This window comes from Talpa occidentalis, unplaced genomic scaffold (assembly GCF_014898055.3).
Source record: "Talpa occidentalis isolate TD23 unplaced genomic scaffold, MPIMG_talOcc4v2.1 talOcc4.9, whole genome shotgun sequence".
Classification (NCBI taxonomy): domain Eukaryota; kingdom Metazoa; phylum Chordata; class Mammalia; order Eulipotyphla; family Talpidae; genus Talpa; species Talpa occidentalis.
In genome coordinates this window covers 55,945,458-55,969,619 of record NW_023605305.1, presented here as the reverse complement: position 1 = coordinate 55,969,619, position 24,162 = coordinate 55,945,458, and the positions used below count along the sequence as shown (strand labels likewise).

At 36.9% G+C, this 24,162-nt stretch overlaps 1 protein-coding gene across 5 annotated transcripts in view; it reads right to left on the bottom strand.

The window, feature by feature from the left end:
• CUNH1orf141 (chromosome unknown C1orf141 homolog) overlaps positions 1 to 20,357 on the bottom strand; it is a 29,613-nt gene extending 9,256 nt beyond the window's left edge. Inside the window, exons 1-4 of one of the 5 annotated variants that reach the window (XM_054691827.1) lie at positions 19,773 to 20,357; positions 19,015 to 19,141; positions 13,779 to 13,870; positions 10,152 to 10,309 (exon numbers count right to left, since the gene is read on the bottom strand). In XM_054691827.1, coding sequence (XP_054547802.1) covers positions 10,152 to 10,309; positions 13,779 to 13,853 — 233 coding nt within the window. In that variant the 5' untranslated portion in view covers positions 13,854 to 13,870; positions 19,015 to 19,141; positions 19,773 to 20,357. Of the gene's footprint in view, positions 1 to 10,151; positions 10,310 to 13,778; positions 13,871 to 19,014; positions 19,142 to 19,263; positions 19,726 to 19,772 lie in introns of those variants that run through there. The other 4 variants (XM_054691829.1, XM_054691828.1, XM_037500755.2 and 1 more) reach the window with 4 other exon arrangements.
• Between the last annotated feature and the right edge of the window lie 3,805 nt (positions 20,358 to 24,162).

Below are 24,162 nucleotides of genomic sequence, written 5' to 3'. Positions count from 1 at the left end.
TGTCTAAAATGGAAATGTATTATGTCTAAAATGGAAAATTATGTCAAATACTACTCAGCTATCAAAAAGACTAATAATTAAAAAGACTATTGCTAAAAAATGTTATCGTTGACCAAGCCTTCAGTGAACAGTGATCTTTTTGCTGATAGGTTTTGTCTTGATGTTGATAGCTCTTGACTGATCAGGTTGGTGGCTACTGAAGGGGTAATTGTAGCACTTTATTAAAACAACACAACATTGATGTTTTTCTCATCATGACTCTTTCAGAAAGATTTGTCTATAGAGTACAATATTATTTGATAGCATTTTACTCACAGTAGATTACCTTTCAAATTGGAGTTAATTCTCCCAAACCCAATACTTTAACAACTAATTTTGTTATTTTAAATTTAGAATTATGTATTCTAAATCCTTTGTTGTCATTCCAACAATGTCCAACAAAGTCTTGACCCTCAAAGTCATTTATGAAAGTTGGAATCAGTTTCTTCCAAATACCTGTTGATATTTTTTAAGATTTAAAAAAATTTATTTATGCATGTAAGAAATGGGGTATAGGCCAGAGGTGTGGGGGGGTAAGAGGCTTCACCAGAGAGACAGAGTGGGAAACAGAACAGGTAGCCTGACTAAAATACACTGCTGAGAGTGATAGTGAAGGCAAAGATAAACAGCTGGGACTACATCAAATTAAAGAGCTTCTGCACAGCAAAAGAGACAATAACAAAAACAAAGAGAAACCCCACCAACTGGGAGAATATTTTTGCACCCAACACTAATGATAAAGGACTGATCACAAAAATCTGCAAAGAGCTGATGAGACTCAACAACAACAAAGAAAATAATCCAGCCCAAAAATGGGCAGAAGAGCTAAAAAGAAACTTCTCTGAAGAGGAAGTGCAAATGGCCAACAGGCATATGAAAAAATGTTCAACATCACTTGTAATCAGGGAAATGCAATCAAAACTACCATGAGATACCATCTTACACCAGTGAGAATGGCACATATTAAAAAAACTAGCAACAACAAATGTTGGCGAGGGTGTGGAGAAAAAGGAACTCTTCTGCACTGTTGGTGGGAGTGAAAACTGGTTCAACCACTATGGAGAGCCGTGTGGAGATTTCTGGACCTACTAAACATAGAGCTTCCATATGATCCAGCAATTCCACTCCTAGGTATTTACCCAAAGGACACAGAAACATCAATTCCAAAGAGCACCTGCACCCCTATGTTTATAGCAGCACTATTTACAATAGCTAAGCTTTGGAAACAGCCCAGATGCCCAAAAACAGATGACTGGATCAAGAAGATGTGGTACAGGGCCTCCCCGGTGGCGCAGCGGTTGAGCGCTGGGTTGCGAAACTGCCCGCGGCCTCTGCGGCGCCGGTTCGATCCCCGGCTGCTCCCCGGCCACCGGAGGAGGATCCCACATGGTGCGCAGACCTCTCCTGCCACCCGCTGCTCCCCTCAGCAGTGTACTTCAGCCCTTCTGCCTGCTCTGCTCCCCGCTCTGGCTCTGGTGAATTCTCTCACCCTCCCGCGCTTCTGACTGTACCCAGTGCATGTATAAACAAGACAAACAAATATAATAAATAAATAAATAAAAACATGCCTCTATAAAAAAAAAAAAAAAAAAAAAAAAAAAAAAAGAAGATGTGGTACATATATACCATGGAATATTACTCAGCATTCAAAAAAGATAAACACATGCAATTTGCAGTAACATGGATGGCGCTGGAAGGGATCATGCTCAGCAAAATAAGCCAGAAAGAAAAAGAAAAATACCGGATGGTCTCACTCATAGCAGGAATCTAGAAAACTTAAATAAGGGACCAGGAAAATGAATAACTATAAGAAAGTGAAAATCAAAATCAACAAACAACTATGAACCAGAGACACTCTATGGGAGGTAAGGGGCGGGGAGGGGAGGGATTGGGGTCAAAATAAGGGGGTCACAATTGTATGGGAATATAAAAATAAAAAAATTTATATAAAAAAAAAAATACACTGCTGAGGGGAGCAGTGGGTGAGACAGGAGAGGTCTGCTGCGCCATGTGAGTAGCTCCCTGGCTGGGGATTGAACTCATGCTGCAGTGGTTGCAGATAGCTTCATAGGATGCGTCTTAATCCCTTGCCCCACCAGGGAGGCCCCTGATTTTGTTTTGACCTTCCATGAATCATAAATGTTCTTACTGGCATCTAGAACAGTAAAAACTTCTCAAGTGGTTTTCATCAGAGGAATCGCTACCTATGGCAACTATAGCATCATAAAATATATTTCTTAAAATATATGACTTAAAAGTCAAAATTACTCTTTAATCCATGAGCCACAGAATGGATACTGTATTAGCAGACTTGAGAACAACATTAATCCCCTTGTACATTATCTCTTGCACAATCAGGTGCATTGTCAATGAACTGTATTATTTTGAAAGAATTTTTTTTTTACACAGTAAATCTCAATGGTGGGCTTAAGTATTCAGTACACCATATTTTAAACAGATGTGATGTCATCTAGGCTCTATTGTTTCACATATACAGTACAGAAGTTTAAGGTTAGCATAATTCTTTCTTTTTATTATTTAAAGATTTATTTATATAAGCACTGGGTACAGTCAGAGACACGGGAGGTGAGAGAATTCACCAGAGCCAGAGCAGAGAGTAGAACAGGCAGAGTGATGAAGTACACTGCCCAGGGGAGCAGCGGGAGGCAGGAGAGGTCCGCACCATGTGGGACCCTTGTCCAGCGGCTGGGGATTGAACTGGTGCTGCAGAGGCTGCAGGCAGCTTCGCAACCCAGCGCTCAACCGCTGTGCCACCGGGGAGGCCTAGCATAATTCTTAAGAGTTCTATGGTTTTTTTTGAAACCATTAAGATGGTAAATGAGCATTGGCTTCATCTTATAATTGCCTGCTGCATTACCCACTAATGAGAGTTGGTCTGTCTTTTGAAGCTTTGAGACAGACATTGATTTCTTCTCTCTAGTTATGAAAGTCCTAGATGACATCTTCCAATATAAGACTATTTCTTCTACATTGGAAATCTGTTTTGTAATGTAGCCACCTTCAATTATCATAGCAAGATCTTTTGGATAACTTGCTGAAGCTGTTTCATCAGCACTTGCTGTTTCACCTTATACTTTTTTGTTCTAGAGGCAACTACTTTCCTTAAACCTCATGAACCAACCTTTTCTAAATTCATACTTTTCTTCTGTAGTGTCCTCACTTATCTAAGCCTTCATAAAGTTGAAGAGAGTTGGTGTCTTGCTCTGAATTAGGCTTAGGCTTAAGGGAATGTTGTGGATGGTTTGATCTTCTATCCAAAGCTTTGAAAACTTTCTCCATATCAGCAACAAGGCTATTTTTTAAAATTCACTCTTATGTAGATGAACTGGGGTGCAGGCCAGAGGTTCAGGGGTTGGGGGTGATGAGAGGATTCACCAGAGACAGATTGGGAAGCAGAGCAAGCGGATCTACTGATATGCACTGCTGAGGGAGCAGCGAGTGAGACAGGAGGGGTCTGCTCCACCATATGTGGGGTTAGCTCCCTGGCCTAGAATTGAACTCAGGCCATAGTGGTAACAGTGCCGAGACATAACCACTAGGCCACCAGGGGTGCCCCCAACAAGGCTATTTGGCTTGTTATCATTCTTCTGATCATTAAAGTAGCTAGCACTTTTCATTTCCTTCAAGAACCTTTATTTTGCATTTATATCTTGGCCAACTGCCTGGTGCAAGAGGTCTAGCTTTCAGTCTCACTAAGCTTAGTTTTTTTTAACTTTAGATTTAAACTGATGGACACGCAAGTCTTTCATTCACTTGTATGCTTAGAGGTGATTGTAGTGTTATTAATTGGCCTAATTTTAATATTTTATATTTCAAGGAAGAGGGAAGCCAAGTTGGGGGAGAGACAGGAATAGCCTGTCCATGGAGCAGTAGAACACACATTTTTTAAAGCCATGATTCCATCTCTTAGAGGTAAACATCACCTCAAATCCCATCCTACCCCAGGTCCAAATGCTTAAAAGTAATTACTACATAGTGAGCATATAAGAAAAGCTTGATAAAATTGAGATTTAACATTATATTAGTTTTCGGTATTAAATGTAATGATTTGACACATGTATATATTGTGAAATTACTACAATAAGTATAGCTAATTCTGAGTTAATAGTGACATGGAAAAGATGTCTGTAGGGGTAATTAAGAAAGAAATACTAAGGGGTTTAGTAGTTCTCAGCTCTAGCTTTATGTAAGAACCATCTGGGCAATCTTAAAAATAGTAATGCCTGGGCCTCGTTCCAAGCTAATTAAAACAGAAGGCAATTATTTTAAAGGTTCCCAGGTAATGCAAATGTACAGGTGGGTTGAAAACACTACTCTGAATGTAAAATTCAGCTACAAATAATTCTGGGCAGGTACCACCAATTATGTTATCATAGCACCAAGTTGAGAGTTGCTATGAAATTTAACAGCCAAGGAAAAAATTAGGACAGGTGTTGGTGTAGGGCAGCATGATTAGAATGGGACATAAGCTAGAGCAGTGACTCAACGGGTGGGCTCTAGACCAGCAGTGTCAGCATCACAAGGCAAATTATCAGGTCCCAGCCTAGACCTGCTGAATCAAAAACTCTGCAAGTAGGGCCTAGCAATCTGTCTTTTAACCAGCATGTTAGACACTTAAGACAAGAAGGGCAAAGTCTAAAGAAAATGCAACAGTCATCTATAACCAAGATGCTTCACATATAAAGCAGCCATGTATAACCAAGGGTACAATTGCCAGAGCTGATAAAGCCCAGGGAGAGCCAAAAAAAAGACCAGAGGGGATGGAGTTAGGCAGCCCCTACACCAACCAAAAGGAAAGTTTAAAAAAAACAAAAAACAAAAAACTTAAGGAAAGCGAGAAGCACCCAGAGGGAGAGCATTTTAGAAATTGGCAGGTATCTGGATGATAAGAAAATTCCCCTAAACAGGACAAGAAATACCCTGAAATCTCCCAAATGTTCTCCCTCTCACCAGGGAAAGGCAGAGCTGGCTGACACTATGCAACTCAAGTCAAATGCTCTCCTCTGCCCAACCCGCTGCAAGGACATAGTTGAAGGGGCAGTTACTGAGAAACTGCTGCCTAGATCCATAAGCTATACCCCAGGAACACCTGAGCAGTATACCCCAGGAAAAGATGGAGTGAACATTTCCTACACCCCATTTAAGACCAGAGCCCCATCTTCCTTCACAGTTGTTTTTACCCAGGACTCTTCCTGCCTACACCTCTTTTTGGGCATAATTTCATTCTGTATCTAAATTTTGCTTTTGCTTCTGCTAACAATATGGCTGTGAATTCTTCTTAGATCATAGTCAAGGACCAAGGAACCCCCAAACCTGACAAGTCTTCTATGTTTGAGAACCATTGTCTTAAATAGAGCTTCTCAAATGTTAGTATCTAGAGAAAACACCCAGGAAAGTTTGTTAACTACAGCTCCTCTCAGGGATCATGAGATATGGCAGAGACTTTGAATTTCAAAAAGCTTTCAGGTGATACTGATTCTGCTGGATGGAAGACCATACTTTATTTTTTTTTAAAGATTTATTTATTTTTATATAAGAGCTGGGGTGCAGGCCAGAGGCACGGGAGGGTGAGAAGATTCACCAGAGACAGACCAGGGAGTGGAACAGGCAGATGACCAAAATACACTGTTGAGGGGAGCAGCAGGCAAGAAAGGAGAGGTCTGCCATGGCATGTGGGAATTTCCTTAGCCAGCCGGGAATCGAACACATGCTGCAGAGGCTGCGGACGGCTTCACAGTGCTGTGCTTAACCTGCTGAGCCACTGGGCAGGCCCAGAAGACTGTACTTTAAATAACAAGAAGCTAGAGATCGGGCCTCCCTGGTGGCGCAGCGGTTGAGCGCTGGGTTGCGAAGCTGCCCGCAGCCTCTGCGGCGCCGGTTCCATCCCCGGCTACTCCCCGGCCACCAGAGGAGGGTCCCACATGGCGCGCAGACCTCCCCTGCCGCCCGCTGCTCCCCTCAGCAGTGTACTTCGGTCCTTCTGTCTGCTCTGCTCCCCGCTCTGGCTCTGGTGAATTCTTTCACCCTCCCGTGCTTCTGACTGTACCCAGTGCATGTATAAACAAAACAAACAAACAAATAAATAAATAAATAAAACATGCCTCTATTTAAAAAAAAAAAAAAAAAAAGAAGCTAGAGATCAAAAATGAAAGGTGCATGCAGTAACCAGAAAGTTTCCAGTCCAGGTGGTAGTGTTTATGATGTAAAATTTAGGCTAAGCTGACAGCTGTGTGAATTACATCTAATATAATGGCTCACTGTAGGAGTGAAGTTTGAGCAATTGTGTAGACTAGTATACTAAGTTATAATTAACATAATTTATAAGATTGGGACTGCATGTGAAGATTTGGAGGAACTGAATCTATCCAATATGTCCAGCACATAATTGTTTATATGACAGAAATTTTAAGCAATCATTCTGTTATGATTAAAAAAGTACTTACTGCTAGATGAGTTGCTTCCTAGAAGAGGCATTTCCTGGAGATACTATGAATTCCAGTAAAAGGTCAGGCCATCTGAAGAGTCCTCATAATTTTTTAATGACCTCTTTTTCACCTTAATGATATTTCTAAAATCCATTGTTCTGTTTAAACCCTCCTCTATACTCTAGGAGGTTTTCTAGGGTCTCCCTTGTGGCCTAGGGGTTAAGTTTCAGTGCTATCACCCCTAGGGCCTGGATGTGATCCCCAGCCAGAGAGCCAACTCACATGCATAGCAGACCTCTCCTGTCTGACCCCCTTGCTCCCCTTATTAGAGTATTTTGGTAATCTGCCTTTTCTGGTCCCTGCTGTCTCTAATGAATCCTCTCAACCCCCACATCTCTAGCCTCCACCCCAGCTCTTCTACAAAAAATAAAGTATTTACCATGCTCAAAAGGCCCTTGATGGTCTGGTCTTTACTTACCTCTTTCATCTTGTTTCTTACTAATCATTCTCCAGTCTCCCCCATTCCTTTTCAAGTATACAACATCAAATTACTCTTCATTCCTCAAATGAGCTGGGTTTTCTTTTGCTTGTGGTTGACACTTTGTCCATCTTATTGCCCTGGTCTGGAGCATATTTCCTTTTCTTTTCAATCTTGTTGCCTCTTCACTAATTCTTTGGGTCTCACCTGAGGTGCCACTTCCTCTAGGAAACTTTTGTTGATCCTTAGAAATCTCTCTATAGCAACTGGTTGCTTGCCTGTTCACTTATCTGAATCTTCCACTGAACTTTAACACACAGGTATATTTCACTGTTGCTTTTGTACCCCCAGAGTATACAGCAGTCACTCAATAAACACTAGTGGAATGAAATCATTAAATGAAAATTGTAATAGTATATGATTGCAGAACTATTGTTAACAAAAATAAACTGAAGTCACCTCAATGATTTTTTTTTATTTTAGCTTGGTTTGGATTCCTAAAAACAATAAGCTGTATCAGAAAGAGAATTATTGGCATATGAGTTAAATCTATTGCATTGTATTAAATAGAAATTTAGATTCCATTTTCCCCATGAGAACAACTAGAAAAGCTGGATAAAATGCATAAAACATACGTTTAAAGACATCTGAGATCTTTGAAAACAGTAAAAAATTGAGGGGCCAAGAGCTAGGAGAAGAAGGAAGTTAGGGAAGTTAAGATTGATATTTAGGGCTGTATTTTTGTCACTTCCATAATCAGCAGCAGAGAGGTAAAAAAGCTGTGTGGGAACACAACCAGAATTCAGGGTGTGTTGAAAAGGCAGCATCCTAAAACCTCATGGTTATAACCTAGAACAAAAGTTAAACCATAACAGATAAGCCCACAAAAGAAATGAAGTCTGGTTTTGATCATCTCTACCCTGATATGGTATTGCTAATGTTTGTAGACTGCTGACCTGCCAAGAACCAGAAAAATCTTGTCTGGAGAAGATGCAATGTCTAGTTCCTAATAAAAAAAAATACAGATATTTGGGGAAAGAAAGTGCTCCCTAAACCAAGGAAAATAATAGACTGCATATATATATATATATATATATATATTTCTGCAGTCTATTATTTTATTATTAAGCAAAGCTATTTATGGATCCCCATATATGGGGATCCATAAATAGCTTTGCTTAATTTGTTCAGAAAATTAAATAGTATATACATATTTTATTTTTTCATTTTACGTAAATGAATTGGATTACCTTTTTAAATATAATAGGAAATTAACACAAAGTTCTCTGTTTCCAAGAAAAAATTATACAGTGTATTAAAACTATGAGTGTTACCAGGAGCTCTATCTTTTAGCTGAAATCACAACATCTAAAGAATTTTGTTTCACTCTGAGAAACAGTACTAGACTACTACCCAAGGAAAGCTATTTGAAGACAGCAGATGGTAGACAGAAGTGATCTCAGAAGCAAAATTTATAGTCTAAATGTGGTGCTGGCTGGATTTATTTACATGTACTAGATCTTCTTCATTTTGTCAACCAAATTTTACTTCCTCTGGCCTAAGATCCACCCTGATTCTTGTGTAAATTCTTGAACTTTCCCTGCACTTTTGTTGTTGTTGCTGCTGGTTTTGTCCTTCTAGGTACTGATCAAACTAAAATTCCTTGGCCTTCTTAAAAATATGTATTTCTTTGCCTATAATTTTGACTCTGATTTATACTTGACTCAAAGGTATATTACTCAGTCATTGGTGGGTTATACTATCACTAACACAAGATCAATGATACTTTTATAAATTTGGAAACTAGTCTTATCAGCAATAGTATCATCCTGGAAAATACTGCCATAAAACTTATAATACCTTACCTTTATATGTGTCTAATAGGTCATTAGTCACATATTATACAGTCAAATAATAGGTCATTAGTCACATATACAGTCAAATAATGGCATGTGTTTATAATTAAAAATATGAACATATAAAAATATGTATTATGCTTTCCTTACCCACATCCCCAAATTTCATTTTCTGCAATTTTTTTTCAGTGTATTATTAAAATATTCATTTTAATATAGTTCCACAAATAATTTTGAGGTAAAGTTACAAAACAAAGTTATCAAAAAAAGAAGTTTGTGATAAAGTTAAATTAAGTAAACTATTAATATTTATTTGTACTAGAAACAAACTCCTTTTTCTTTTCTTTAAAGATTTATTTATTTATGCATACATGAGCTGGGGTACAGGCCAAAGATGCAGGGGGTGAGAGGATTCACCAGAGACTGAGTGGGGAAAAGAACAGGCAGACTGACTGAAATACACTGCTGAGGGAGGCAGCAGGTGAGACAGGAGAGGTCTGCTGTGCCCTGTGGGTAGCTCCCTGGCTGGCTGGGGATCGAACTCGTGCTGCAAAGGCTGCAGATAGCTTCACAGTGCTGTGCTTAAGCCCTGTGCCACCAGGGAAGCCCAGAAACTCCTTTTTCTTAACCTGTAGCTTCACAATGGAAATGTGGAGACCACAGTTGATATATTTAGATTACTCCTTGTAAGTGCACACAAAAAGTATTTAGTTTTCTAGGCAAATTTGTTTTTTGGAATATATTGATTAAAGTTAGAAATAAATCCTGACATAGACATGAGACAATGCAGTAGAGGTCAAGAGAAAACTTTCTTTAAAATATCCAGAATTGGGGCCTTCCCAGTGGTGCAAGGGGTTAAGTCTCATCACTATGAAGTGATCTGCAGCCACTGCAGCACGAGTTCGAGTTTGATCCCTCCCCAAGGAGCTAACCCACATGGCACAGCAGATCTCTTCTGTCTTGCCCGCTTCAGTGGATCTGCCTGTTCTGCTCCCGACTCTGTCTCTGGTGTATCCTCTCAGCACCCCGCCCCGCCCCCCCACACCTCTGGCCTACACCTCATCTCTTGTATGCATAAAATAAATAAAATAACTTTAAAAAAATTGTAAAATAAAATATCCAGAATTGTAATTACTATTTTCAGTTACCAGTGGAATATTAGAATCTTCTATAAACTAGGAAAACTAACCTGGCACATTGTAACTCACAACTATTATGAAATAGATCTATGTTTGACAGTTTACATTTGATATAGACTGTATAATCTAAGGCAGATCTAAAGTAATGCTTTAAAATTCCAAACTGAAAACTTGAGGAAGCTATGATGGTTACCTTTTTGTCATATCAGTTCCACATAGCTTGTCTTTTGTGATCTTTGGAACTGTCATAAATGTGGGTGTATCAATAGTTTCTTCAAAATCCAAATGAAAATCAAATGTCAGAGGTATAGCTGAAGTCTTTTTCTTTAATTGACATTGAAGCATGTTCTCCTGTAGCAAGTCAAAGTATAACAGTGTGAAAAAATGAGTCCTTTTCATAAAGGGAAAACCTTGTGTAGAAAGGGCAAAATTAATCTCACTTTATATAAACACAGCTACAAAATTTATATGGCAGGCAATACTGGGAAAATGATACAGATTGAAAATTGGGGGTATTGTGTACCAACATTTTTAATGCCATTGCTGTGCAACTTGAACTGTTCTCTTTTCATTTCAGAATTGATGGTGCTGGAGTAGGCTCCCTGCTTATTCTAAAGTTCAGAATTTTTGAGGAACTTATATTATATAGGTAGCAAAGACAATATTGATACATGCAGTTACTAAAACCATAGCAGACAAATCTCTCCAAGGTCCTTTGCCCCTTTTCCTGTAGCCACACCCTGGTAAATTACACCATGGCAGTTACATGAGCCAAAAGTGGAGGTAAAAAAGGTAATATAAGGAGAACTATGTTAAAATAGTCATAGATAGACTAGAGAAGAAAGGGGATATAGCTAAAGAGAGAGCTAAAGAAAAAAATCTTTCTCTAGAAAATTCTGTCAGAGGAATAAAGAGATGAAAAACATGAAAGCATGTCAAAGGATATGGGAACTTTTCTTCTGCCAATGCAGGATTAAGTACTATGGGAATTGCCCACCTCTGTAAACAGCTAGAAAACCAGACAGAATGTATGAAGTCAACTGTGAGACCATTAGAAAACAGAGCAGGACCGTGATTCCAGAAACAAAAGAAACTTCCTAGAGGCAGTTTTCAAACTGCTGCACACAGAGAATGGGGGAACCAACCAAACCCATCGCTGCATTTAAGAGATAGAAATTGCACTTGCAATGACACAATTGAGAAATGAAAACTTAGATTCATACAAAAACCTGCCCACAGAAGCCTTATTTTATCTTGTTTTTCACTAGCTTTATTTTTGAAAGCAAAATTTATGTATTATATGTAATATAGTGAATATTATATAATACGGTAAATATTCCATTTATAAAACACTCTCAAAATTACAAAATTATAGCGCTAGATAACAGATTAGCTATTGCCAGGATATAGACATGGAATGCGGTGTGGTTAAAAATGCAAAGAAATCACAGGAGGGAGTTTTTTTACATGGTGGAAACACACTGTATATTGATTGTGAGAGTGATTACAGAAATCTATAATTGGGTAAAATTGTACAAAACTACACACACAACTGAATAAAATTTAAAAATGGGAAAAAAACGAATAAAACCTGTAGTTCAGTTAATAGTAATGTACAGTGTCCATGCTGGTTGTGATTCATACTGGTTTTGACATTATACTACCACTATAGAAGATGTCAACATTGGGGGCAACTTGGCAAAAGGTACATGGGTCACTGCTATTTCTCCAACTTACTGTAAGCCTAAAATTATTGAAAAATAAGAGTTTTTTAAAAATAAAAAGGTTGGGCCTTTCTGGTGGTGCAAGGGGTTAAGCACATCACTATGAAGCTATCCACAGCCTCTGCAGCATGATTTCAATCCCTGGCCGGCCAGGGAGCTACCCACATGGTGCAGCAGACCTTTCCTGACTCTCCTGCTGCTCCCCTCAGCAGTGTATTTCAGTCAGTCTGCCTGTTCTGTTCCCCACTCTGTCTCTGGTGAAGCCTCTCATTCCCCACACCTCTGGCCTGTACCCCAGTTATTATATGCATAAATAAATAAATCTTTAAAAAAATAAAATAAAAGGGCTATTTCAAAGTGATCTATATACTGTTACCTCATTTTTGTCAATTAAAAAATAATCTATCTTCATAAACAAATGTGTGCAAATGTGTATATATACACAAATGCATATATGTATATATATATATCTATTATATTTATATATAAAGATGAATGTGTGTATACATATTTGTATTTCTTTTAAGAGTACAAAACACAATAAGGATGCATAAATCCCAACTGCTAAAATTACCTTGCCTCAGAGGAAAGGGTTGGAGAGACCAGGTAATTTTTATTTATGTCATCTTCTTTATGTATAATTTTCTTTATACATACTTGTATGTTGCTTAACTTGTTTCCATAAGTATGTTTTGTTCTTATTATTTAAAAAATAATAAAAGGTTTAAAAGTTGATCATATACACTTTTTAAGAGAATTTCTGGGGAGTCTTTTATCTGTAATGCATGAGCTACATGTGGTAATAAAAAATGTGAAAATTCATAGACATGCTTTGCACAAAGGAAACTCTTAATAAAAGGGAAGAATTATTACTAATTATAACTTTAAATGTATATAAAAGAGAATTCATAACAAATTAAAGATATTTATCTTAATTATATTTTATAGGGTACATTTCATTTCATTAAAAATATTAAAAAGGAATGGATTTGGGGATATTTAAATCTGATATGGTTACTTTAATAAGTTACCCCTGGTTTGCTATTTTAAAATTTGATCACTATAATAGAAGAAATTTATTTCAATTTTCCAGTATTTCCCTATATTCTGAGCGAAAGAAGATAATTATACCAAAAAAATTAAAGATAAATTACTATTCAAATATCAACATTTTCATTTCCACATTCACAAAAAACTTCATTAATTTAAGAGTTTATCTTTGCAGTGTCTTCTTTGATCTCTCAGACTCAATGCTTTTTATTTATGAGTTAAATTTATGATTTTATTTACTTTGTTATATTATTCTGCAAGACTTGGTGTGACTAAATTAATTGCTCATATATGCTAAAAATCTGATTTTTGAAACTAATCTTAATATTTATTTTGAATTTAATTTGTCTTACCTCTTTTAGTTTCATTAATTTCTATGAGCTTACTATTTCTAAATTGGTAAATATACCAAATATTTCTTTCTTTTAATAAACAAACTAAATAAATTTTTACATTTATTAATAACTGTATTAGTAATTTTTAACTATTTTAAAATAGTTTTTAATAATGTACTGATAAAAACTGTCATAGTAGTCACATTTACTATTTGACTGTTTAAGATTTTTTAAAGTTTAAACTGGTTAGATACATCATAACCTAGTAAGACAGCTATTAGAAACTACCTTGTCTATTTAGTTCTTAACAGACATTTAAGACATTTAATAGACATTTACATAATTGTTTCAAATAATACAGTTATTTGTTTTTTACAAATTAGTTTATGTCTTTACATTAATGTATCATTAATTAAAAGGTAAAAATTATTTTATTCACATTAAAATGATAAAATTTTTACTTTTACTGACTAAATTGACTTTTTTTAATTTTTATTATTTTTTATTTTATACATTTTTATGTCATTTTTCATTTTTTTGCACATGCATGCATTTTCATCTTGGTTATAGTCCCCATACAATTCCCACCACCCTTGTTTTGATCTGCTCCCTCCTCCCCCCCCCCCCGACTCCGTAGTGTATCTGTGGTTTATAGTTGCTTGTTGACTTTGCTTTTTTATTAAATTGAATTTTAACTTATATTTTGCAAACCTTTATTCTTCTGGCCGAGAGCAACATTGCTTGCTTATCCAGAACATCTAATTTCGCTAAGATTTGTTCTGCCATTGTCAGTCAATAAATTCCTATTGAAAAAGGAGAAAAAATAGGTAAAATTTTTAATTAAAATTAATTAAAGTTGAAATTTAAATATATGATAATTTAGACATAAATTAAGAGAATCATCTTTACATTATTGTCTTAGATAGAACTACATAGGTCAAAAATTAAATCATAGAATTATAGAGGCCCAAGATTTTTAGATAGAAGTTACATGATCAGAACTCCCAGCGGTATGTGGGCACCAGAATTTTTATTTTATTTTGTTTTATTTTATATTATGTTTGTTGAGATAGAGTTGGTTTACATTGCATCTTTGGGGGTCATAAGTTCAAATCTCCACAAATATCTATCTTTACACCTTGTCCAACAATGGTGCCCCAATATTCTCCACTATGCTCTAACTTGAGTTTTTTTTTTTTTTAAGAGGCATGTATTATTTATTTATTTGTTTATTTATTTGTTTAATTATTTATTTGTTTGTTTATACATGCACTGGGTACAGTCAGAAGCGCGGGAGGGTGAGAGAATTCACCAGAGTCAGAGCAGGGAGCAGAGCAGGCAGAGGGACCGAAGTACACTGCTGAGGGGAGCAGCGGGCGGCAGGGGAGGTCTGCGCGCCATGTGGGACCCTCCTCTGGTGGCCCGGGAGCAGCCGGGGATCGAACCGGCGCCGCAGAGGCCGCGGGCAGCTTCGCAACCCAGCGCTCAACAGCTGCGCCACCAGGGAGGCCCTAACTGGAGTTTTTTAAAGTACAATAAAGGGGCCTCCCTGGTGGCGCAAGGGCTAAAGACACAGCACTATGAAGCTGTCTGCAGCCATTACAGTACGAGTTTGATCCCTGCCCAGGGAGCTAACCCACAGGGCACAGACCTCTCCTGTCTTACCTGCTACTCCCCTCAGCAGTGTATTTCAGTTAATCCTCCTATTCCGTTCCCCACTCTGTCTCTGGTGAATCCTCTCACCATTCCCCCCACCAACCCACACCTCTGGCCTGTACTCTGGTTCTTGTATGCATAAATAAAGTATAATAAAGGTAATTTGGAAAGTTCAAGATCAGCACATAAGAACCAGATATGACTCATATTTGAAGCAAGGGCATGTGGTTTGATTTATATCTATTTTTTATTATAATAAAATTTTAATGAAAGTAGAAGAAATCCAATTTATACAAGTAATTGCATTCATATTATAATTGGTCAATGATCCAAGACCATTAATATAGCACTTAGAAGGTAATTAGTCACACAGAAGACAGTCAAGCTGGCTAGATCCTAACACCATATTTCATATTTATCTGGGGTCAGACATGGTCTAATTTATTTCCATTTTCAGATAAAAACATAAAAGCCTCAAAGAACCTTTTCAATGCAATACAAAGAGCTATGGACATAGTAGCAGTAAGAATATTAACCCAAAGTCCATCTACTTTCATTTTCTGAGGTCAAGAGGAAATGGGGGAAGAAGAAAGGATGAAAGGGATATAAGAGATGGTGGTATAGGAAAAAATTGGTTAGAAACCATACTGTTAAACGCACACACATACACACACACACAAACATACACTGCAAGTTTTACACTAAGACATAAAACAAACAGGGTTATAGATGACCAAAAGGAAATTAGCATTCACTGAGAAGCAACTAAGTGCTCATATAGTGGATATTCTTATCTACTATGTAGACATAGACTATTGATAAGGTAGCTATGTAAAAAACAAGTCCCTCTATTTTATTTTTAAAATTTGAATGGATTATTACACATTCAATACATTGTTGCTCAGTGAGTTAAATGGACTCCAGTGACATTTAAGTGTAAAAGTTATATGGTTCACAAAGAACACTGCATTCATCAACTTTTCTAATGAACATCAATGTCAGCACTGTGGTTCTTTCTAGCTCAGCAAATGTTATTTCTTTTATATTGTGTGTTAATAAAGCAATATCACACAGAGAAAATTATGCATGAAAAAACAAAGTTTAAGGATCCAATGCCAAAAGCTCACATTATTTTGCACTTTTTTTCTTTCAGTTCTGTTTTCTAACTCTTTTGTATTCATCATCTATTGCCCCTGTTGTGATTTCCTGGTGCTCTGTTGCTCCCAGCATGCCTGTTGCTTTTCAGCTGAATCAAGATACTGGGCCTCCACCCCATGATATAGTCCAATGTGAAAGGACTTTTCTAGACCATGGAACTGATAACATGTCTTGTTACAAACCATATAACCATAGGTTGTAGGTTGGAAAGGGGAATTAGCACAATGAGAATGCCTCAGACTTCCTGGATCTCCTACAGGAGAGTAGGGCAGAGATTTAGCATTAGAATATAAATTATCTAGACACTATATATTGTCTTCTCAGGTCCAGGAAGAAGCCCTCTTATATACCCTAAAAACAACCAAATAAATTTATTTTCTTATTTTTTTTTTAACCAGAAGATCAAGGAGTGTGGAGATCATTGTCCACACTCACCAATTTCTTTTCTTGGACCCCAAAATTTCTACTTCTCAATAAAAGATAGAAAAGCAATAAACTGGAAGAATTAGCAACTGAAATGAAAGTGTTTTTCAGTTTAGGAAAGGTGTACATTACATGAGGGACAATTGAAACCTGCCACTTGTGTGAGGAAAAAAATAGGTCATTTTAAAGAGTAAGATGTCTGACATCCCTATTTTTAGACTTTCACCTTCAACACCATGTCAGATATTTTAAGATACACAATATCATTTCATTTCACACACACACACACACGCACACTCACGACTGTAAGTGAAAGACATATTTTTGATGCGAAATGATTTTGCTATTAGTAATTTATTTATGATATTCTGGCAAATCAATTATTTTGAAGTGTTAGTGACAATTTTATGAATATTAAATTTGATAGCTAAATGAAACTGACAAAATTTTATTGGCTTTAGTTGCTGTTTTATTTTTATATTTTAGAGCCAATCCTTGCTTTCAGATTGCAACTGGTTTTTTTGTTTGTGTGTTTGTTTTTGCAACTGTTTTTCCAGGTCTGTGGTATTATGACAATGGTTCCTAATGGACAAAAGGCCCTAGAAAAAAGTGAAGATAAGAGGAGTACATCAAAGACCAACTTGCTTGCTTTCATCATTACACCAAGGATACCAAGGACATAGCTTGTCTTTCTTTAGATAAGTACTGGAAACAAAGAAACATGAGGTCTAACACAATGATGTATGCCAAGTGCTTTGCATGAAGTAAAGACTAGTTTTTTTTACATAAGATGCATCAAGACAGTATTAAATGTTCCTTGATGTGATGTGTGTGAGCAATTTCATGAGTCAATCATTTAAACTTTAATGTCTACTTTAAACCAGCATATTGGTTTCATATTTTTAAATAATAGTTCTATTTTTATAGGAATATATTCTATTTCATTATTCTCTTTGTAAACATATTATCATTTGGTGATAAATATTTTAATTGACCACTGGCTCTCTAAATGTATTAAAAGAATGGCATTGTGGGGCCTCCCTGGTGGTGCAGGCGGTTGAGCGCAACGCTGTGAAGCTGTCCACAGCCTCTGCAGTGCAGGTTCAATTCCCAGCCATCTGGGGAGGTACCCACATGGCACAGCAGACCTCTCCTGTCTCGCCTGCTACTCCCCTCAGCAGTGTATTTCGTCAATCTGCCTGTTCTACTCTCTGCTCTGTCTCTGGTGAATCCTCTCACCCTCCCACACATCTGGCCTGAACCTTGGTTCTTGTATAAATAAAATAAATCTTTAAAAAAAAAAAAAAAAAGAATGGCATTGTGCTAAGTATTCCATCAAACTTACTGAGGAAGTAGGCACCTAACAGACATTTTCTTTTGTGACCCCCATTTTCCTAGGCAAGGTTACTTCTCCTATTTCACTAAAAAAAAAAGTAGAGACTACGAAGAGTTTCTTTAATTTCTACCTCATACCAAGGTCATATCTACATCATTGACATCTTGCCTGTATTTTAATAAAAGTATTGCCTCTCCCACCCTTTCTCTCCTCAAAAATCTCTTCCAACTTTTATTGCCACATCTGTTATTTGTTTGGCTTCCAGTTCATAAACCTAGGAGTTGTAATGGTTTTCAATCCTAGTTACACTACAGAATGAACTCAGTATCTTCCAAGGAATACAGATTCCCAGTTGCCACCTCAGACCTGCTAAGTGAGGATTTATAGAAGAGAATACAGCAATCTATTTTTGAAAGTCATTGTGATGGAGCATTTCCTCAAATCAAGAGTTGGTTATCCTTCTTCTGGAAAATTTTTTTTCACCTCCTCCCTTTCTTTTATATGTGCTACATCTTACATATATTTTTAGATTTTCTCCTTTAATCCATTCACATAGAACCCTCAGTTTAGGGTTCTATGATTTGTTGCCTGGATTATTGCAGTAGTTTCAAAATATGTCCATATATTTGATTTGTTCTCTCTAGTCTGAATTTGAAAAAAAAAATTTTTTTAAATATAGTGATATGTTTTAGTGATATGTTATCAAAATATAGCTTTGATAATCAAAGCTTCAATGTCTTCCTTCAGTTTTCAGGACAAAGATCAAGTCCTTGATTTATCATTCAAGGTTCATAATTTGGTCTCTGGTTAAGTCTTTTAATCTCACTTGCCTCTTTCCTCATGTTTACTTGATGTTTCAAGTCCTAATAAAGAACTTACAGTTCCTCAAATGTGCTATTTTCCTTTGCATGTTGCTTTTCCTTGGCTATTTCTTCTGCCTACAATGGTATTCTTTCATTTCATATATTTCTGAGTCTTACTCATCCTTCAAGACCTTACAAAAATAACACCTCTGCTAAGCTTTCCCTGACATGATATGATTTAGATACCCAATATCTTCGCTCACATGATAGCATATGTATACTATTATTCTTGTATTTATCACATTCTATTAAAGCATTTTATTACTTGTATACCTCCTCCATGCTATGTATTTCTTGAAAGTCTGGGCTATGTCAGTTCATCTTTGCATTTCTAATACCTAATAACCTGGATGAATTAGTTAACTGTCAGTCATAGAGAAAGTGGATGACTGTAAATATTATGATGGCTTTAGTCTGCAATTACAAATATGCACAAATCTTTCCAACAATCCTGTCTTACATCTTCTAGCTCAACTCATTGCACTAAAAAAAATACTGCTTTCTTTCCTACCTTCAAAGTTAAGACAGCATAGTGTACTTGTTAAGTACATGAACTGTAAAGTCAGACTGTCTAGGTTTGAATTCTTGACGCCACTACTCACCAACTGAGTGAGTGTGATAATTCTGTGTTGCCTCATCTGTAAAATGAGAATAATAAAAGCACTTCACAGATTTGTTACAAGGCTTAATAGAATGAATGTAAATGACATATAAGTATTTGGTAAATACAATAAGTAAATGTAGGTAATGATACACTTACCAACTAGGGATAAGATGTCTGGAGTGAACTGTAAATAATGCAAAATTCATGTTCTCCCTCTGCATGTCATTTCATTTTTTTCCTGCTATACCTACCACCATGCAAATCACCGAAAGTCTACATATGTCTTACTGCCTACTTGCTTCCCTCACAATATATTCTTCATTTATCCCTATACTAAATCCTTAGAACACAGGAAACAATGAGAATTTATTCAGTAATTCAGTTTCTTCTATTTTAGTATCATCTATCTTCTATTTTAATTATCAATTCAGTATCTTCCAGACCACAATATATTATCTTATGTCCATTCCATCTCTCATTTTATCAAAGTTTGACTTTTCAATTTTTCATTGAATTCTGAATTCAGTAAACAGAAACTAAAACTATTAGGTCAACTGTTCATGAAAATAGACCTCACTATTTCCCTATGACTGATATATTAACTTAAGGTGAAAGAGATTATTTCATTTCTTAAATATTTACAGATATGTCTTATATGTACTTACAGCTGGGGGGAAAATTCTCTTCTGGAATGTAGAGTTCTTGAATAGTCACAGAAGCTGAGCTCGTAGAACCTTCGGGATAGAATGGGTCAATAGTCTCTCATGCAATTCCATGAAGGTGAGGCAACATTAATTCCAGCTGAACAAGACTTTTCTGAGGCTTTTACTTCCATTGCCATTGTCTTCTTTCGGACCTTTTGGTTTTCACTTTTCCTCCATTGGGTTACTGTACTACATTTTTTTCTTATTTACCTACCCCATGCCTTCCCTTTTCATCACTTATATATTGAGTTTTCAAAGTGCCATCAAAGCTGTCTTCCTTCAACAGGACACTGAATAGATCCAGCGCTAGCTCACAAACCCAACTTGCCCCCATTACATTGCAGAATAACAAGGAAATTCTTCAGGTGACATAAATATCATGCAAGAATTGATGGTTCAGGATCTGTTTCAGTCCACCTTTTCAGTTAATCTTCTACTATATCCCGTCTTCTTCTGCCATATTTTATCAAGGGGATACTACTACTATTCCCTGAATGCATCCTGCTGTTTCCCCAAACATGTCCTTCACTCATACTTTTCCTTCCACTTGGAATGTTCTCTCCTCATGTCTCCGCCCCCTCCCCCATCAAGAGTCTTCTCTTTATCAAATGAAACCTTCCTTCACATCTTCTTATTCTTTGTGTCAGTAACAGTCTCTTTTTCTTCTCCCTATGTACTTTGTCCAAAACTTGGCGCCTTGTGCGAGAGAGATACAATCTTTGACATAGCTCATCCTCACAGTGTTGACAGCTCAACACTGACTATACACTCTAACTCTCAGTCCCATGCAAAGGATTATAACTTAATTTGGAGATAAAAATTATAACTTAATTTGGAGATGTCTCTGATTATAACATTTGGCGGAGGGTAATCCCAATTTATCTATAATGGATGACATCAATTCATAATGATTTACTAAGGAATGAAATATAATATTGAGTGATTATAAAATATGATTCTTGCCAAATCTAAACTCAATAAAATTATTTTGAAGGGAAACTGGGCTTATGTTCTTAAGTATTGGCTCAAGAATGACAGTTTTTGTAAAAGAACACCATGAAGTAAAGAACTTAGCAACTAGGGCAGAGTAAAATTTCTAGTCATTTTCCCTGTGAGTCATTCACAGGCCTCACTACAAAAATTTAATCACATTAAAGAACAATTTCAAGGTTGCAGGGCAACATTTTAAGAGCCTGAGTCATCACCAAACATAACGACATGCAACTAAAAAATTACTTTTAAGAGTACTACTTCATCTTAACAGTTAGCACCTTGGGGACTAAAAAAAAAAAATCCATAAAACAATAAAAAGCCCAATGCTACCAGTAGGCTCTGCTAAGAAGGCTTCTTCAGCAAATTTCAAAGATCTTCTATTAAAGAAAGAACTCAGGAAAACTAAAAGAACTCAGGATCTAAACTTACAAACTAAACACAGAAGTGAGTAATTGCCTAGAAAATGAAGGTTTAAATTAAGATTTACTTCCATTAGTTCACCTTATCAGCTCAAAATCTCTTGCCAATAGTCTTTTTCCTTGAAGGCAAGACCTCTGTCATATGCCTTTACCTGAAACAGCCTACTAAATTCTACATTAATACTATAGTAAACACTCATGGATAAATGATTACTTTTTATTCAATAATGAGATAACTGGCTGAACTTTTCCATCTTATATTCCAAGTAAAGACACAAAGGAATCCTTTTTTAAAGGTTTAAAATGTTGCTAAATTGCCCATGTTTTATGCTGAATTATGTCCCCCCTCCTCAATTCTAACCCCTCATACCTCAGAATATGAATGTATAGGGAGAGAGGACCTTTCTTTTAAAGAGGTAATAAAGTTAATATGGGGTCATTAGAGTGGGCTTTAATCCAATGACAGGCATCATTTAAGAAGAGGTTAGGACACAGAGGAAAGACCATGTGAGGACACAAATAGAAGGTGGCTATCTGCAAAGCACACACAGAGGTCTCAGAAGACAACAACCCTTTAGATACTTTAATCTTAAAATTCTAATCTCTAGAATTGGGAGAAGCAAATTTCTGTTGTTAAAGGTAACCAATCTGGGGTATTTTGTTATGGCAGCCCTAGTAAACTAATACAGCCCCAAAATAATGAGAACTAATTTTAAAACTCACTGTTAGAAAATGTAATTATTGAGTCTGGCCATGGGTTTATATCTATACCATAAACTTTCTTGTCCAATTTTTGTTATGCAAAGAAGGGAAAATTTGCTCTTCAATATTGAAACTGTACTAAAATTAATAAGTTACCAACTAGAGGCTCGATGGGAGCTTCTAAGGAAAAATATCAAGGATGTATTAGAAGTGATGCATAGCCTCTGAAAGTATTACTAAGCAGCCAATCAAGAATCCATTAGCAAACTTAAAATCTCACCACAATTACTGCAAGAGTGATCAGCACCCACCAGCTCATGGTAGGTTCAATCTGTCTGAACAGATTAAAATGTACCAATTTTACAGCCTTTGGCCAGCACCCACTTAGCGCCCGACCTTGAGTAGACCCATGCTCCACCCTGGCGACTCTACCCTGGATGGCTGGGCACTAGTGCAGGGACATGGGAAAATGGGGAGTTCAACTCAAACACTCTATGCCTAAGGTCCTTTGATGGGAAGTTAAAAATGGTAAAATTAAAGAAACTCGTTAATATTAAAAAGCAAAGGGTTTCATTTTTATTTTTATTTTATTTTATATATTTTTCACATCATTTTTCATTTTTGCACAATGTATGCATTTTCATCTTGGTTATAGTCCCCATACAATTCCTACCCCCCTTATTTTGACCGTAATCCCTCCTACCCTCCCCTACCCCGTAGTTTGGTTTATAGTTGCTTGTTGATTTTGATTTTTACTTTATTACAATTAGTCCTTTTCCTGGTCCTTTATTTAGGTTTTCTAAATTCTTGCTATAAGTGAGACCATCCGGTATTTTTCTTTTTCTTTCTGGCTTATTTTGCTGAGCATGATCCCTTCCAGCTCCATCCATGTTGTTGCAAATTGCATAGTTTATCTTTTCTGATTGCTGAGTAATATTCCAATGTGTATATGTACCACATCTTCTTGATCCAGTCATCTATTTTTGGGCATTTGGGTTGTTTCCAAAGCTTAGCTATTGTAAATAGTGCTGCTATAAACATAGGGGTGCAGGTGCCCTTTTGAATTAATAATTCTGTGTCCTCTGGGTAAATACCTAGGAGTGGAATTGCTGGATCATATGGAAGCTCCGTCTTTAGCAGGTTGAGGAGTCTCCACACAGCTTTCCACAGTGGTTGGACCACTTTGCACTCCCACCAGCAGTGCAGGAGAGTTTCTTTTTCTCAACATCCTCGCCAACATTTGTTGTTGCTAGTTTTTTTAATATGTGCCATTCTCACTGGTGTAAGATCTCATTGTAGTTTTGATTTGCATTTCCCTGATTACAAGCGATGTTGAACATTTTTTCATATGCCTGTTGGCCATTCACATTTCCTCTTTGAAGAAGTTTCTTTTCAGCTCTTCTTCTGCCCATCTTTTGACTGGATTATTTACTTTGTTTTTCTTGAGACTCTTCAGCTCTTTGTAGATTTTTGTGATCAGTCCTTTACCATTAGTGTTGTGTGCAAAAATTTTCTCCCAATTGATGGGGTGTTGCTTTGTTTTGGTTACTGTCTCTTCTGCTGTACAGAAACTCTTTAATTTGATGTAGTCCCACCTGTTTATCTTTGCCTTAAGTATTACTGCTTTGGCTGATGAGTTTTGGTTTTTTTTAAGATTTATTTATTTATTTATTTATTTATTTATTTATTTATTTATTTAAGCACTGGGTACAGTCAGAAGTGTGGGAGGGTGAGCGAATTCACCAGAGTCAGAGCAGGGAGCAGAGCAGGCAGAAGGACCGACATACACTGCTAAGGGGAGCAGCGGGCGGCAGGAGAGGTCTGCGCGCCATGTGGGACCCTCCTCCGGTGGCCGGGGAGCAGCCAGGGATCAAACGGGTGCTGCAGAGGCTGTGGGCAGCTTCGCAACCCAGCACTCAACCGCTGTGCCACTGGGGAGGCCCTGGGTGATGAGTTTTTAAAGATGTTACTGAGCTGTATGTCATGTAGTGTTTTGCCTCTATTTCCTTCTGTATATTTTATGGTTTCAGGTCTTAGGTTTAATTCTTTAATCCATTTTGAGTTGGTTTTTGTGCATGGTGGGGGTAGTAGTCAAGCTTCATTCTTTTGCATGGAGCGACCAAGTTTTCCCAGCACCATTTATTGAACAAACTTTCTAAAGAAGCAAAGGGTTTTTTCCCAAAGAAAGTGGAAGAGGTAAAGAAGTGAAGCCAGGAAAGAAGTTAATGCACTAATAA